Source organism: Lagopus muta, chromosome 22 (genome assembly GCF_023343835.1).
Source record: "Lagopus muta isolate bLagMut1 chromosome 22, bLagMut1 primary, whole genome shotgun sequence".
NCBI lineage: Eukaryota > Metazoa > Chordata > Aves > Galliformes > Phasianidae > Lagopus > Lagopus muta.
In genome coordinates this window covers 262,712-278,995 of record NC_064454.1, presented here as the reverse complement: position 1 = coordinate 278,995, position 16,284 = coordinate 262,712, and the positions used below count along the sequence as shown (strand labels likewise).

Here is a 16,284-nt window from a genome sequence, read left to right as displayed (position 1 = left end):
GTGGGGGTGTCCTGAGGGGCGGGTCAGCAGTGGGGCGCCGGGCAGGGTCTCCCCACAGGGGTGGGACCGCAGAATCGCCTTGTAAAAAAGGCAGACGGCCCTTGTCTGCCTTTGTGCGCATGAGCTGAATGTCCCCCTAGCATCGGGGCTGAGCATCCCCCAAAGTCTGGGGCTGAGCATCTACTCAGCATCGAGTCCAAGGAAGCCCGAGACTCAGGACTTGAGAATCCCCCAAAATCCGGACTGAGCACATCCCCAGCCACTGAGCATTCCTCCAAATTTGGGGCTGAGCATACCCCAGCATCAGGACTGAGCACTCTCAAACATCGACACCGAACGCCCTCGTAAGAGCAGGACTGAGCGTCCCTCAGCACAGGGGCTGAGCACCTCCAAACAGCAGAGCTGAGAATCCCTCAGACACAGACTGAGCACTCCCAGTGTAAGGACCAGTGTAAGGACCGTCAATAGAAGGACCAAGCACCCTCCAATAAAAGGACCAGTGTAAGAACCCCCAGCCTAAGGACAGAGCACAGCACAAAGGCTGCCCCGTGTGTGCCACAGCTGTCCCCCCACCACGATCCCAATTAAATGGGCTTTGAGCAGAGGGGCACCACGGGCTGTGATTGATGAGCGTGGGGCAGTAACGAAGGGGAGCAGGGACCCCCTCGAGCCGCTGCTGGGGACCGCTGGGGGTCCCTAAGGGTGAGCGCTGCTCATCCCATCCCTCCCCCCCCCGTGCAGCAAAATGCGTTAATTAGCGCCGTGTTGGTTAAACAAACCCGTGCGTGGCACCGGGCGAGGCGAGGGGGGCTGCAGCACATCTGGCGGGGAGCGGCCCGGGAGCAATCAGAGCCGTAATTATCCCATTCTAATTACTGGGATTACCGCGGCTGCGACGTTACACATTTCATGAGCTGCAGGCGCTGGAATATATTAACCGCCCCCGGGCGGGGGGGGGGTGCAAAGCTGTGGGTTCTTTGTGAGTGGCCGGGGGAGCGTGGCCGTGGGGGTATCCTGGGTGTCCCCATCGGGGTGCACCTCCTACCAACGCCAGGACATGTCCCCAGAAGGGTGCGCCCACTGCCAGTCCTGTGACACATCCCCAGCGAGGTGCACCCACTGTCACCGTGTCCCCAGAAGGAATGCACTCACTGCTGGTGTGTCCTCAAAGGGGTGCACACACTGTCAGCCCTGTGACACTCATTGTCACTGCACCCATTGCCAGTTACTGTGACGCATGCCCAGAGGGTTGCATCCCCTGTCACTGCGTCCCAAAGGTGTGTACCTGCTGCCGAGCCCACGACTCGTCCACAGAGGTGTTCAGCCATTGTCAGCCCACTTGCCGGTAGGTTCCCTAAGTGATGCACCCACTGAAACCTTACTAGCATGTCTCACTGCCAGCCTTGCTGTGTGTCCCCAGAGCCGTGTCCCTAGGCCCTGCAATCCCTGCCAATGTGCCCCAGAGTTGGTTCCCTAAAGGAATGCCTCCACTGCTGCTGTGTCCCCAAAAAGCTGCTGCACCCATCACCGCTCCTGCAGGTTTGTTCCCAAAATGTACCCAGGGCTGGATGCCCCAAGAGGCTCAGCTGCACGTCCTCAATGCTGGGTGTCCCCAAGGCCAAAGGTGTCCCCAGCACTGTCCCTTCTCCCTGCGGAGCCGCAGAGCTCATCAGAACGCAATTAGAGCACCACTCCACAATGCAGGGGATCGGGCGGAGGGAAGGGATGCAAATGAGGTTAACGGTTAATTACATATTGAAAAATTCATTATTCCTCCAGAGCAGCTGATTGCAATGCAACCCCCCGCATCCCCATTAGAGTTATTTGACCATTTGCAAATGAGACCCGACCCCAGGCTCGCCCCCTCCTCTCCCTGTCAAAAGACATTCCTGCAGCAAGTTGTGCCCACCCTCAGATCTCTGCTTTCCTCCCAGATATGCTGGTACAGGTGAAACTGGGGCATCCTCCGTGTTAAAGGCATGTGTAAGTGAGACACTGCATCCCCAAAGAGTGTCTCAGAGTGTGTTAATTGGCATCGGTTCCCTCTCCCCACTGAATCAAAGATTGCTTACTCAGAGGCCTCCATCTTCTCATCATTCCCTTTGCATTGGAAGCTCTGTTAAATAAGGAGAAGCAGGAAAATACCAAAAAACTCAGCCCTGTGCCACCCTCTGCTGAGCGGCAGTGAGATGTGAACTGAGCCTGGCACTGCCATTTGTGTCACACCCAGTCAGCGACCACTGCCGCTGGCACGCGATGGTGGGGATTAATTGCGATTCATTTAATTAAGTATGGATGCAGGGTTTGAAATGCCGCTGCGAAGGCGTCCTCACCGTGTGGCACTGCTGTCAGCAGAGACCAAATGACACCAATGACAGCAAAACGGGCCGTTGGTCTGTCGAACAGGGGGAAGAGTCTCGTGTGGGGCTCCCGGGGGTGCCTCTGTCTGCGTGCTGGTGCAGATGGTCACATCTGCCACGAGTGGTGCCCATCCTCAAGCGCTGCGCACAGCCCTGGGGACACACAGATCAGGGCAGCCCTGCTCGTGCCTGCCTTCAAACCCAATCGCCACGATGAAAAATGAGCCAGAAGCCAAGCGAGCCGTCAGATATCCCCTGACTTGTGCTTGCTGCAATGTAGTGACCCGATCATAATTAACCTCCCGTTGTAAATGAAAAGGAGTATACACTTATGAACAGCGACAGAGGCCGATGCCAATTAAAGCGGAAGCTGGCGCGGGCTTCCTCGGCGTGCGGCAAAGAGCAGAGGCTGATGAAAGGAGATGAAAGGCGCGGGATGCCTGCGGTGCCGATGCAATATTCAGGAGGTCGCAGAGCCAGGCGGCGCCCAGCCGTCGGGGCGTCCTCCGGGGCTGCGTCCCCGGGGGCGGTGGCGGGGAGCACCCAGCTGCCCCCTGCACAAAGGGCCCAGGCGGGCGGATGGGGAGCGGGCGGGCTGCCACGCCTCCGCCTTTGTCTCTCTTTCAAAGCCAATATCCCAGCCCCAGATGGGTTAATACATAATGCAGACAAGCAAGTAATTGGTTGCCTTTGTATGGCCGTCAGCGATCGGTCCCCGGCCCTCTGATCCCCCATTAGTGGTCATGCAAACAACCCTTCCACCCAATTAAGCACAGCTTTGATAGCGCCCTTCCCAATGATGCGCCAGCCCCAAAGCAGCGCTTCGCACATGAGCCACTACCTGTTACCGGGCTTCGGGGACGCGTGGCCCCGCTGCTCGCCGTGCCCCAGCTGCTGAGCCCTGCCTGCAGCCCCCGGCCTGAAGGGAGGCCGGGCTGATGAATGAGCTGGGCTAACTCTGTATTAAAGAGCTGGAAATGGGATGTTAATATACCCCAACTGCTCATCTCGAGAACACATGGGCTCCCGCTTCCCAAAGGCAGCGGTAATGAGGCGGGCTGGGACGCCCACCGCCTCCTGCACCTGCCAGGCACACAGAGGGCAGCCTGACGCCGTTCCTCTAAGGCATGCTGGCATCTTCCCACTGAGCATCCCAGCGCCATCCCACAAAGCATCCCAGCATGCCCACTGCAAGCATCCTGCTACCATTCCTTAAAGCGCCTAACCATCCTCCTCTAAAACATCCCAGTGTTTTCTCCTGAAGCATCCCAGTATCATCCCGCAGTGCATCCAGCATAATTCCCACCTCAGTGCCTTCCCCTAAAGAATCCCAGTGCATCCCCCTCAAACGTCCCAGTGTGCTCAGCAAAGGTAGTCCAGTTGCTTATAGAGCTTCCTGGCATCACACTCTGAAACATCGCCTCGTCACTCCTAAAGCATCCCACCACCAAAAGCAGACCGGTTTGCTCTGCAAAAACATTCTGACATCATACCCTAAAGCATCCTGGCACCATCTCCTCAAACACCTCAGTGTCACCATCTAAAACACCCCAGTGCACTCCCCACATCAACTCTGCAGTACGTCAGTGTTATCCCCTGAAGTATCCCTAATGCACCCTGTATGATCCCTTAAACACCCCACTACGCTTCCCTAAAGCACCACATCATCTCCACAACTTTCCAGTCTTATCCCCTAAGCATCCCAGCACACTCCCCTAAAGCATCCCACGTTAATCCTTGTGTATATTATCTCACAAAGCATCCCACGTCATTCCCTTACGCTCCCTTAAAACATCCCATACCACCCCGCTATGCTTTTCTAGCATCCTAGGTCATCCCCTGCACCATCCTGTTTTCTCCTAAAGCATTTCTCCTAAAGCATCCCATGTTGTCCCCTAAGCCATCTCCTTGTGCTTCCCTAAGGCATCCCATGCCATCCCATAAAGCTTTGAGGCACTACACACTGAATGTCCCATTAGCATCCTCCACAGCAGGCCAGTACTCTCCCCTAAAGCATCTCACATCAGCCCTAATGTATGTCAGCGTCACCCCTTAAAGCCTCGCCCAAGTTCCCTAAAGCACCCCATATCTTCTCCCCAACCTTCCAGCCGTTTTTCCCTGAGCACACCATTATCATCCCCACTCCCCTAAAGCTTCCTGCCTGTTTCCTACAGCACCCCAACGTTATCCTCAAGGACGCCTCATTTTGCCCCTCTCACGAGGTGCTCTGGGGTCCCGTGCAGCCCCCAGCCCCACTGCAGGCTTCACCCCGCTGCCCCCCCCCCCCCCCCTCCCGCTGCCCTATGCTGTGTCACACGGCTCTGTATAAATATTCAACACAGCGCATTTCCAGGCGGCAGCGGGGGGCTCCCGGGGGGTATGCGGTATGCTAATAGCAGGGCTGGATGGGATTTACATCCCCGCACAGGCACGGGGCCGCTCATTTGCCCATACAAATGCCTTGTCATTACCGGCTGGGCCACCATGCAGCTCCGTGCCTCAGTTTCTCCGTCCCGACGCCATCCGCAGCGCTCAGAAGGTCCTGATGTGCAGGGAAAGGGCAACTCCGGCGAACAGGGATACGGAGATGAAGTCTCCATAACTGCATTATGGGGGAGCGCCCAGGCACACAAGCCCTGAGCAAACAGCCGCTAATCGCCGAATTAAAGGGCAATTAGGTGCCCTGGCGGCAGAATCAATCTGCTAGCAGCCCCCCAGTTGCTGTTTGCCCAGCTGATTGTGGGGACAAATAGGGGGATTAGGGACCAGGGGTTCCTTTGTCTGCTTTCCCCGATCCCACGAGGAGGGTTCAGGAGTGGGGTCTGCGTGTGCCCCCCCTTGGAGCCCATCACTCCACCTCGGGCCAGGATGACCCCCAGGTTAACAGGGAGGGTTTTCTGCTCTGCTCCCAGGCCCAGGCCGTGCCCCTGCTCCCTGCTCAGCTTCTTAAGGCTCACAGATTCCCCAGTGCTGCGGCATTCAATATTCTGGCATCACTTTCAATTACCATTCCAGAGAAGCGTTTAGATAATAGTAGGATAAACCTGTTATTCTGTAGGTCACTTACTTCTGCTTTTTCCTAACAGGACTCCCCCAGCTGCTGAGCCCCATCAGGAGAAATGGGAAAGATTTGTGCTATTCTTAAATCAATATTTATTTGCTTTCTCTTCTTTGCCCACGAACAAGAGGGAGCGTGAATAATACATGGCCCTGAGGACACCCAGACAGGAGCTGTGCATCACTGGGCTCTAAGGATTTTTCTGGCTGCGGAGTTGTGTCCCAGAGAATCCCAGATATGCACAGATGTGCACCCATCTGCAATGCCAGCATGGTGCCAGATGTGTGCACCCACTCAGGTGTGCTGCACTCTTCCAGATGTGCATCCAGGCCAGTTCCAAATGTGTGTGTACTTGCTGACAGAAGACCTCCAGATGTGTGACCAGATGTGAACTCAAATTCCACTTACATTCATAGTAGAAAGCACACAAAGCATTGCTGTGCCTCCAGATACGCTCAGATGCAAAGCATCCATCTGTCCAGATGTGCCCACGCTGTGGCACACCCATACCTACAGATGTTTGATCAGCTGCCACACCGGGACCTTCCCAGCTGCTATCCTGCACAGCAGCTGAGCCCTCCAGCTATTTGAGTGCACAGCTGGATGTGAACATCCCAGAGACCCAGTTTACCCACACAGGGATGGGCATCAACCCAAGGATGCCTCCAGATAAGAACCCGTGCTGGTGCACATCTGTACCTCTCCTTTGCAGACGTTCATCCAGATGTGCGCATCAGAAAGTGGCCTCTTCTGGGAGAGGGGAGCATGGGCACCTCCAGATGTGCACACACGCTTCCCTGTTTTCTCCCCATTACCCGTTCCCACCTCTTCTCTCCTCTGAGCCTCCCCACTGCTGCCAGCCACAGCTTTGTGCTTTCGCAGCCTGGTCATTAGTGGCACCGTAAGGAGCCCCTTTCCACTCCCGGGGGGTGCGCTGAGGGGCCGCAGTCGGGCTCCAATTAGCACCAGCAGGAGCCAGCTTCGAAAAGACATTGCTTCACACGTTAGCCTGGCACATTTATAAAGCGGCTAATTGCCAATTATGAATTCGGGAGATACGCGGCGACTGCAGAGCCGTGGGGTGCCGGCTGCCCCGGGGGCGCTGCTGGAACCGGGACCCAACACAGATTTTGGGATGAGCTGGGGATCCCCAGCTGCCTCTTCCTACCCTTCCTCCTCCTGAAGCCAAAGCGGAGCCCGACTGGTGGAGCTCACTCGGGACATTTCGACATGTCGACATTTCAGCAGCCGCCCCCCCTCTTAGATTCCTCCCCATTTGGGACTCCCCCACCCCATCCCTTTGCCCCTCATCTCCTCAGCCCCCACCCCCAGGCTACCCCCAAATAGGAGAGTCCCACGCCATCCCTTTGCCCCCACTCTAACGGTGACCTCCCCCTCCCCCCCCGGACACCCCCTCTCTCCGCTCCCCCCGCTCCGCACCGCTCTGGCCGCGCCCCCCTCCCTGCCGGGTCTGGGGGCGGTGCTGCGGGCTGGGCCGTGCCGAGCTGGGCTGGGCTGGGCTGGGTCCGGCCGCGCTGTGCCGAGCCGTGCCGGGCCGTGCCGTGCTGGGTCCGGCAGAGCCGGGCCGAGACGCGCCGGGCCGAGCAGAGTCAAGCCGTGCTGGGTCCGGCTGAGTCGCGTCGTACCGGGTCCGGCCGTGCCGTGCCGAGCCCGGTCGGACCGAGCCGGGCCAGCATGCTGCGGTACCTTCTGAAGACGCTGCTGCAGATGAACCTGTTCGCGGACTCGCTGGCGGCCGAGATGTCCAACTCCTCCGAGCTGCTGCTCGGCATCAACGGCAGCGAAGCCGCGCTCGACCTCCGCAACCTCACCGCCGGCAACGGTACGCGTCCGGCCCCGGCCCGGCCCCCGCTTCCCCCGCTGTCCCCCTGTCGCGCTGTCCCCCTGTTCCCTGTCCCGCTGTCCCGTTGTCCCTCTGTCCCGCTGTCCCGATCCCGCCCAGACGAGGGGCACAGCGCGCAGCCCCGAACCCCCGCTGGGGCTGACCAGGGACCTTCCCCTTGTTCCCACACCCACCGTGTTTCCCCATGCCGGGATCTGTCCCGTGTCGCCAAACCAGGTCCATTTTTTTCAAGCTTGTCCCCTGTCCCCAAACTGGGAGGGGCTCCTCATCCCCAAACACACTGTATGTTGCCGAACTGGCTCCGTGCTCCCAGCCGAGAGCGACCCATGTCCCCATTTCGTTCCCGTGCCCCAAACAGGAACAGCTCTCGCATCCCCAGACCGGCTCCGTATCTCTAAACCGACCCCGTGTCCCCTAATTTGTGCCGTGTCCCCAGACCGACCTCATGTCCCTCCGTCCCCACAGTTCGCTCCCGTGTCCTACAGCCGGGCACAGCGGGTTCTGGAGCTGCGGGGTCGTTCTCCTGTATTTAGAGCACTGTTTGAGTTTTTCCTTTTTCTTTGAGCCCGAACTTTTTGCTCCGTTTGGGTCCAAGGCGGCCGATCCGTGTTGGGAGCCCCGCGGGTCGCCCCGTCCCACCGCAGCCGGCTGGGCTCAGGGGGGCACGGCGCGGTCCTCCCCCGTGCCAATTAGCCCCGCGCCCAGCTGCGGCCCCCACCCCGCTGCTCCCCCCCGACCCCCCGGAACTCTGCAGCATCCGATCCCCACGGCAACGCATCCTGTTCCTATGGCAACGTCTCCCCCCGCCCCGCAGGGGTGCCCCTCCTCCCCCCCCGAGTCCCTCTGCTGGTGCCACCGATCGCCACGACCGCCCCCAGCCCCGCTCAGGCTGGCACCTGCGTGTGCCGGGCACTGCGAGACAGCAGTGACACCGCGCGGCTGAAATCCGAACTGCAGCTCCGGCGCTGCCCCACGGCCAGGCGGCGCCGGGGCCGCGGCGGGGCGCAGGGTGGTGGCACTGGGGCCGCGTGTCCGATTTGTGGCTCCAGCGCCGCTCTGGGGGCTCCGTGTGCTCAAAGCTGTGCTCTGAGCTCCGGCACGGCATAAATCCAATGTAGTCACAATGAGCGTTAATTAATTCTTCTGCCCTAACGGTAGGGATTTCCCTGGATCCATTGAGAAGATCTATATACTCATTGGAGAGGGACGGTTTTTCCTTTTTTTCCTTTTTTTCCTTTTTTTCCTTTTTTTCCTTTTTTTCCTTTTTTTCCCTTTTTTTCCTTTTTTATCTTTTTATTCCTTTTTTTCCTTTTTTCCCCTTTTTTCCTTTTTTTCCTTTTCCTTTCCCTTTCCCCTTTCCGTTTCCTTTCCCTTCCCTTTTCCTTTCTCTTTTTTCTTTTTCCCAATCCCATGTCTCTGAGGTTCCACTCATTTCCTGCCCTGCACCCTCCTGGCCTTGCTCCCACTCCACCAGTACCCGGCAAGAGGACCAGGGAGGGGACACACCAGGGTGACACGGGGAGACACCAACACCTCTCTCCACATCCTGAGCCCCAGCCTCTTTCCATCTCACGCCTTTCCACCCACACACCCCTGGGCTATGCTGCACCCTTCCCCAGGCTCCCACCCGCGGCTGGAGGACTCCGCACCCCGCATTGTGGAGCACCCCTCGGACCTGCTGGTGTCCAGGGGTGAGCCGGCCACGCTGAGCTGCAGGGCGGAGGGCCGCCCGTCGCCCACCGTGGAGTGGTACAAAGACGGAGAGCGTGTGGAGACGGACCACGAGGACCCCCGCTCCCACCGCATGCTGCTGCCCAGCGGCTCCCTCTTCTTCCTCCGCATTGTGCACGGCCGCCGCAGCAAGCCTGACGAGGGCATCTATGTCTGCGTGGCCAGGAACTACCTGGGTGAAGCCACCAGCAGGAATGCTTCGCTGGAGGTGGCTGGTGAGCCCCAGTTGCACGATCCCCATCTCCACCCCCATCTGTGTCCCTGTCCCCATCCCCATCCCTATCCCCATGGTCTCTGTGGTCCCACACATCTCCAGACCTACACCCTTCTGGCCTCGCCCCTTCTCAGACAGCGTCTTAGGGGAAGGGTTGTCACTCCACTGTGTGCTGGAAAATGTCACCTCGGGGCTCGATTTGAACACTTGGAGCAGGGACTTTTTGCCCCCAGAAGGGGCTCCTGCAGCAAAAGGAATGTAGGGATGGGGAAACCGAGGCAACGACATTGCAGCCTCTGTCCCTGCAGTGCTGCGGGATGACTTCCGGCAGTCCCCTGGGGATGTGGTGGTGGCAGCAGGTGAGCCGGCTGTGCTGGAGTGCATCCCGCCTCGCGGGCACCCCGAGCCCACCGTCACCTGGAAGAAGGACGGCACCCGGCTCAGCGACAAGGATGAGCGCATCACGGTGAGGGCCAGGAGTCCCCAGCAACCAGGTCAGTGTTTGGGCCTCGGCTGAGTGCGGCTCCCTGGCAGATCCGCGGTGGGAAGCTGATGATGGCCACCACGCGCAAAAGCGACGCTGGCATCTACGTCTGTGTGGCCACCAACATGGTGGGGGAGCGGGACAGCGAGCCGGCTGAGCTGGTGGTCTTCGGTGCGTAGGGACGGAGAGGCAGCAGGGGGGGTTGGTGCCGGCAGGGGGGACTCACAGCTGCTGCCCCTCAGAGCGCCCCGCGTTCGGCAGGCGGCCACAGAACCAGGCGGTGCTGGAGGACCAGGCGGCCGAGTTCCCTTGTGAAGCACTGGGGGACCCCCCGCCCACCGCCCGCTGGCGCAGAGAGGATGGTGAGCTGCCAGCGGGAAGGTGAGCGGGGTGAGGAGTTGGGGGGGGGGCAGCATGTTGCAATCTGGGGTGTTTGCTATGGGATGGGTGTCCATGTAACCCATCCATGTCCCCATTGCACCCAAACCTTCACATCCAACATTCATGTGGCATCCTACACCCCCATGGTGTCTCACATCCACATCCTGCATTCCTATCGCATTCCACATCACCTTTTGCATCCTGCACCTTCATTACATCCCAAATCCTGACCAAAATCTCTATCATATTCTGTACCTCTCTGATGTCCCACATCCCCCTCATGTTTCACATACTCTTCCCATCCCACATCTATAACACACCCTACATCCTTGTTGCATCCTCCACACTCACTGAGACATCATGCGTCTCCATCCCCATCTCCATCACTACTGCCACCACGCCTTCCATCCTAGCTGCATCCTGCATTCCCATCATATCCCCACCGTATCCCACATCCCTGTGGCACTCTCGTGGCACCTGGTGCCCTGTCGGCACCGTGGGCTCTGGGGTCTCTCCCCAGGTGGGAGCTGCTGGCTGACAACACACTGAGGATCAGTCGGGTGCGGGCAGAGGATGAGGGAACCTACACCTGCATGGCCGAGAACAGCGTGGGCAGGTCGGAGGCCTCGGGCACCCTCATTGTGCGCGGTAAGAGGGGACCCCAAGTGTGTGTGCAAGGGTTAAGATCATGTCAGGGTCAGGGTTAGGGCATGGAACAGCAGTGGGCACAGCTCTGAGCTGCTGGAGCTCAGGGAGTATTGAGACACTGCTCTCAGACATAGGGCTTGGTTTTTGGGTGATGCTACATTTGGACTCAGAGCCTCGGGGGTCTCTTCAGCTCACAGGGGATATTCTGTGATTCTGTGATTCGCTCGCTCCCTTTATGTCAGTGCCCCCGCAGCTCATCACCCGGCCCCGCAACCAGACTGTGCCCCCTGGCCAGACTGTGACCTTCCAGTGTGAGACCACAGGAAATCCTCCGCCGGCCGTGTTTTGGCAGAAGGAAGGCAGCCAGGTCCGTCCCCTCCCCACCCCCACCCCCGCAGCACCCCACCATGCACCAAAGCCTTCTGCCTCCCTCTCTGCCCAGACCCTGCTGTTTCCTGGGCAGTCCCCGCCGCCTGCCAGCCGCATTTCGGTAGCATCCAGCGGCGCCATGACCATCGCCGCCGTGCAGCCCACCGACGCTGGCTATTACCTGTGCCAAGCCATCAGCGTGGCTGGCAGCGTCCTGGCCAAGGCGCTGCTGGAGGTTGAGGCAGGTAGGTGTGGTGATGGGTGGCGATGCTCCGGGCACCGAAACAAAGGGGCTCACTCAACTTTATCTCCATGGCAGCGCTCGCTGAGCCCCGACCGCCAGTGATCCGCTGGGGCCCCGCCAACCTGACGGTGCTGCCGGTGGGGGCCACAGTGCAGCTGCCCTGCTGGGCAGAGGGTGAGCCCCCACCCCATGTGGGGTGGCTGAAGGATGGGCGCACCATGCCGGGCTCTGAGAGCCGCGCCAGCCTGCTGGAGAATGGCACCCTGCAGATCAGCAACATGCAGGTGAGCTGCACCAGCACAGGGGAACAGGGAGACACTGTGGAGCTGGGGGGGCACTGGGATGCACTGAGCAAGAGGTGGTGGGTCAAAAGGGTGGTGGGCGCTCAGAGCAATGGGCACCCAAGGTGATGGGTGCCCCGGGTGCTGAGTATCCAAGATGATCTGCACCAAAGGTGACAGGCACTCAGGGCGATAGGTGCTCAGGGAGATGGGACAGGAGCTCTTCTCCTTGCAGGTGACAGACTCAGGCCAGTATGAGTGCGTGGCCATCAGTTCGATGGGTGAGATGCGCTGGAGCGGGTCCCTGCAGGTGCAAGGTGGGTCATGGGGATGCCGTGGGACCAGAGATGCTGTGGAAATGGAGACACAGCTTCCATGGATCTCAGTGCCTCTGCCTGCAGGTGATGGATCTCTCCTCTCCACACCACCCCCAGAGCCTGGCATCCTTCCAGGGCCACCCTCCACCCCGCTGGTCACCAATGTCACCAAAAGCAGTGTCACCCTGACCTGGAAAGGGAATGAGCAAAGCGGTGGCACTACAGTCACTTACATTGTGGAAGCTTTCAGGTACCCCGACCTCCTCTCCAGGTTCAGAGTGACATGGTGACGTAGTGCCACCTTGCCATGGGTCACCTCTATGCCCTCGCAGTGAGGCTGTGGGTGGCCCGTGGCAAACAGTGGCAGCCAATGTGGAGGGTGAGACACACACAGTGCAAGGCCTCACCCCTGACACCACGTACCTCTTCCTGGTGCGGGCACTCAACGCCCATGGGCTCAGTGACCCCAGTGGCATCTCAGAGCCCATCCGCACCCAAGGTGAGACCCAGCAGAGGTGCAAACAGACACGGCATGCTGGGTGCGCCCGCATGCCCACACACCCAGCTCTGCCCCTTTTCAGCGGACACCAGCCCCACGCCACAGGTGTCCCCAGAGCTGCGTGTGGCCGTGCACCTGCAGGAGCCCGTGGTGCTGCCGCCGGGTGCCGTGCGCCTCGCCTGGACCGTGAGCGTGGGGACACGGCGGGTGGGAGGGGACACGGTGCTGCACCTCCATCACCCCCCTCATCTCCCATGTCCTCAGGTGGAGCCCCCGTCGCCCTCTGTGCAGGGATACCAGGTGCTGTACCGGCGGCGCGGTGGGCGCTGGGAGGCGTGGGATGTGCGGGCACCGGGTGAACGGGGGGCTCTGCTCACGGGGCTGCGCCACGGCCAGGACTACGAGGTGAAGGTGCGGCCCTTCTACCTGCACCTCCACGGCCCCGACAGTGCCGTGCGCGCCCTGCGTATGCCCGAGGCAGGTGAGTGTTGGGCTGGGGGTGCAGGGTGTCCCCGCCATGGGATGCACTGTGGCCGTGATGTTCCACGCCCTGCAGCCCCCAGTGCTCCACCAAGGGCTGTCAGCGTGGCTGGAAATGGCACCAGCGTCCGCATCTCCTGGCAGCCTCCACCGCCAGCTGAGCAGAATGGGGTCATCCTCGATTACCGAGTAAGTGGGGCCTGCAGGTCCCGCATCCTCCCACATCCCATATTCCCATCACATGTCACATCCCCATCAAATCCTCATCGCATCCCACATATGTGTCATATCCATCATTCCTACAACATCTCGCATCTCCATCGCACACCTTATCTTCAACATATTCCATAATCTTATCACATCCTGCATCCCACAACTTTACTGCATCCTATGACTCCGCTGCATCCCAATCTCCATCTCGTTCCACATCCCCATTACCCCCCACGTATTGATCTCATCCTACAGCCCTATTACACCCTGTATCCCCGTTGCATTCTGCACTCCCATCGTATCCCATATCTCCATTGCATCTCGCATTTCCAGCACACCGCACGTCCCCAGCCCCCGTCCTAACACTGCGCCTCTGCCCCAGATCTGGTGCTTGGGCAACGAGAGCCGCTTCCACATCAATCAGAGCGTGGAGGGGACAGTGCTGGCCACAGTGCTGCGGGGGCTGGTGCCCGGCGTCCCCTACCGCGCTGAGGTGGCTGCGGCCACAGGGGCAGGTGTGGGTGCTCGCAGTGCGCCCATCTCCATCCGCATCGGTGAGTGCCCCATGGTGCTGCAGCACCCACGAGTGGGGATCTCTGTGGGGCTGGTAGCCAGGGATGGCTGCTTGGCACCGCTGGCATTGATGTGCTTGCAGCACCCCCAGTGGAGCAGGACATGGGGCCGGTGGGATGGGGCAGCATGGCGGAGCGCATGGCCGCGGTGGCGAGGCGGCCAGCCTTCATCGCTGGTGTCAGCGGTGCCCTCTGGCTCATCCTCGCTGGGTTTGCAGCATGGCTCTACAGCCGCCGCCGCCGCAGGAAAGAGCTGAGCCACTTCACAGGTGTGGATCACAGCCTGGGACCCCCATCTGCTGCCCGCCCCACACTCACACAGGGTTTCTTGTTGCAGCCTCCTTTGCCTTTGCGCCCACGGGTGCATCCATGGGTGCTGTAGGGCCGCGTCACGGACCCACCGCATCCTCACTGCCACCCCCAGCTCTGTCCACACTCACCTTCCCACACACCCCAGCACCAGCACACAGCAGCCCCAGGTAAGACCACATTCCCCCAGACACGCAGCCCAGCCAGGGGCCCCCATCACCATCTGTATCCCTGCAGGAATGCTCACCCGTGGCTGGCGGATGCGTGGCGTGGTGGTGGCCTGGATGCCACCGAGAGATACTACAACGGTGAGGGGCTGCAAGGAGCTGGCGGTGTGCTGGGGGTGGGACCAACTCTAATGGGGTGGCCGTGCTCTGCAGAGGCCGGCATCTCCCGCTACATCGCCCAGACGGAGCCCTTTGGGCCCGGGAATGCTGAGGGGCCCATCTACAGCAGCATCGAGGCAGGGGGCGACGAGCTGCGCACCTTCCACCGGCCCTGCTCACAGCATGGCCCTGAGACCCTGTATGGCCACTCAGCTCCTGGGCAGCACGGTAGGATCACAGCAGTGGGGGGACACTGGCACACGTCCCTGTGCCTGCAGCCCCACGTCCCTCATCCCAAAGGGAAAAATTTGGGGAAAGCGGTGCAGACGCCGGTGCTGAGCTGGACCGAGCTGCTGCCCCCACCACCCTCGGCCAGTGAGCTCAGCCAGTACACTGAGGAGGAGGAGGAGAAGGAGGAGCAAGAGGAGATGGATGAAGAAGAGGATGGCATGTGAGTGTGCATGGCTGGGGGAGCTGCGGTGTGCTGGCTCCAGTGCCCACCCTGTGCTCCCCACAGATTGGGGCTGGAGGAGCACTGTCCTTCCACTGAGGATGGCCCCCAGCGCGCTGCCTCCTCACCTGCCACCCCCACGGGCTGCTGGGCCCCGGCTGCAACAGCCCCTATGCCCCACGAGGACACTCGCAGCCTGCAGCGTTTCAACAGCCCCCGTTCACCCCGGTAGGAGATGTCACATCACCCCTCACCCCATCGCCCCACCGGCACAATGGGATCATCACCATCCGTGCATGATGCTATCATGAGCCTGGGGTAGAACAGCCTGCCTGGGACATGGCAGTCCAGCCGTGCCGCCATGCCACTGCCCAGCTGTGCTGCAGTCCTGCTGTGCTAAGCAATTCAACCATGCAGCTGTGATCCATCTGTGCCATTGTGACCCAGCGGTGCTGCTGCACTTTAGTCGTGTCACTGAAATTCAGCAGCACTGTTGTTGGTCAGATGTGCTGTTGAAATCCAGTTGTTCAATTGCATTCCAGGTTTGCTGTTGGCATTCGTCTGTGCAGTTGCACTCTGTCTGTGCCTCTGTGATCCAGCTGTGCTGCTGCAGCCAGGCTGTGCCATTCAGCGCAGCCACACAGCTGTCATCCAGACATTCCATCCTACCCCACTGTGCCACCGCTCTGCTCTGCCCTGACACAGCACAGCACTGGGGCGTCCCCCGTGTTCCCTTCTCCCCCACTTCTTTCAGACAGCTCAACATCACTCCGTGTCCCCTCTTCCCCAGGAGGCCCCCGCGTGGCACTGCACCCTCACCCAGCCCCCCGCTGAGCCCCCGCAGCCCAGACACATGCAAGGGTCCCGCGTCCCGAGCCCACCGCCCCCACGGCGCAGGTGAGCCCCACAGTGCCGGCGCAGGGCTTGGGGGGCCCTCACTATGTGGAGGGTGTCTGATGTACCATCATCTCCCTCAGGGAAAACACGCTCAGAGACCCCGAAGGGCCATCCAAAGCCCAAAGGCGGCCGCTACCCTCGGGAGCAGTGGACGGGAGGTGGGTGCGTGCCCAGAGGGGGCCGGGGGCTGCCCGCAGCGCTCAGCCCTCGCTCTGTCCCCGCAGCAGACCTGCCGCCGCCCCCCCTGCCGCCTCCGGGCGAGACCCCCTCTCCCAGCAGGGAGACGAGCGGAGCTGAGCGCAGAGCTGCCCACCGCCCGCCCCGCCAAGGTAAGCTGGGATTCGGCCGCAGCGCCAAACCGCCGGCAGCGCCGCCAACCCAACGCCGTCCCTCCCCGGCAGGTGACGTCGTCCCCTACAGCAAACCCTCCTTCCTGGCCCGCGGCTGCTCCACCGCCGGCAGCGCCTCGTCCTGCGGCTCCTCCGGCTCCCGCGCGCACGGCTCAGGGCGCAGCCCCCGCCCGGACCCCCTGGCTCCCCGCCCGCCGCAGGAGGAGCGATAAAGCGGCGCGGGGACGGTGACACGGGGA

At 60.7% G+C, this 16,284-nt stretch overlaps 1 protein-coding gene across 1 annotated transcript; it reads left to right on the top strand.

The window, feature by feature from the left end:
- Positions 1–6,958: 6,958 nt before the first annotated feature.
- On the top strand, positions 6,959–16,284 carry ROBO3 (roundabout guidance receptor 3). Its single transcript, XM_048968350.1, has 25 exons — positions 6,959–7,261; positions 8,902–9,228; positions 9,536–9,693; positions 9,762–9,882; positions 9,954–10,092; positions 10,613–10,740; positions 10,983–11,107; positions 11,183–11,354; positions 11,429–11,637; positions 11,870–11,951; positions 12,036–12,201; positions 12,284–12,450; positions 12,533–12,636; positions 12,715–12,931; positions 13,007–13,119; positions 13,523–13,694; positions 13,796–13,981; positions 14,050–14,191; positions 14,259–14,329; positions 14,402–14,575; positions 14,648–14,798; positions 14,865–15,026; positions 15,589–15,695; positions 15,776–16,024; positions 16,097–16,284. The coding sequence occupies exons 1-25, from the start codon at positions 7,114–7,116 to the stop codon at positions 16,255–16,257; spliced, it is 3,951 nt and encodes a 1,316-aa protein (XP_048824307.1). The 5' UTR covers positions 6,959–7,113; the 3' UTR covers positions 16,258–16,284.

Bases quoted from the DNA above. Each gene is read 5' to 3' on its own strand.
- ROBO3 (XM_048968350.1), top strand. From the start codon at position 7,114: ATGCTGCGGTACCTTCTGAAGACGCTGCTGCAGATGAACCTGTTCGCG. The intron at 9,229-9,535 runs GTGAGCCCCAGT...CTGTCCCTGCAG, and splicing joins TGCTTCGCTGGAGGTGGCTG to TGCTGCGGGATGACTTCCGG. The intron at 15,696-15,775 runs GTGAGCCCCACA...CATCTCCCTCAG, and splicing joins CCACCGCCCCCACGGCGCAG to GGAAAACACGCTCAGAGACC.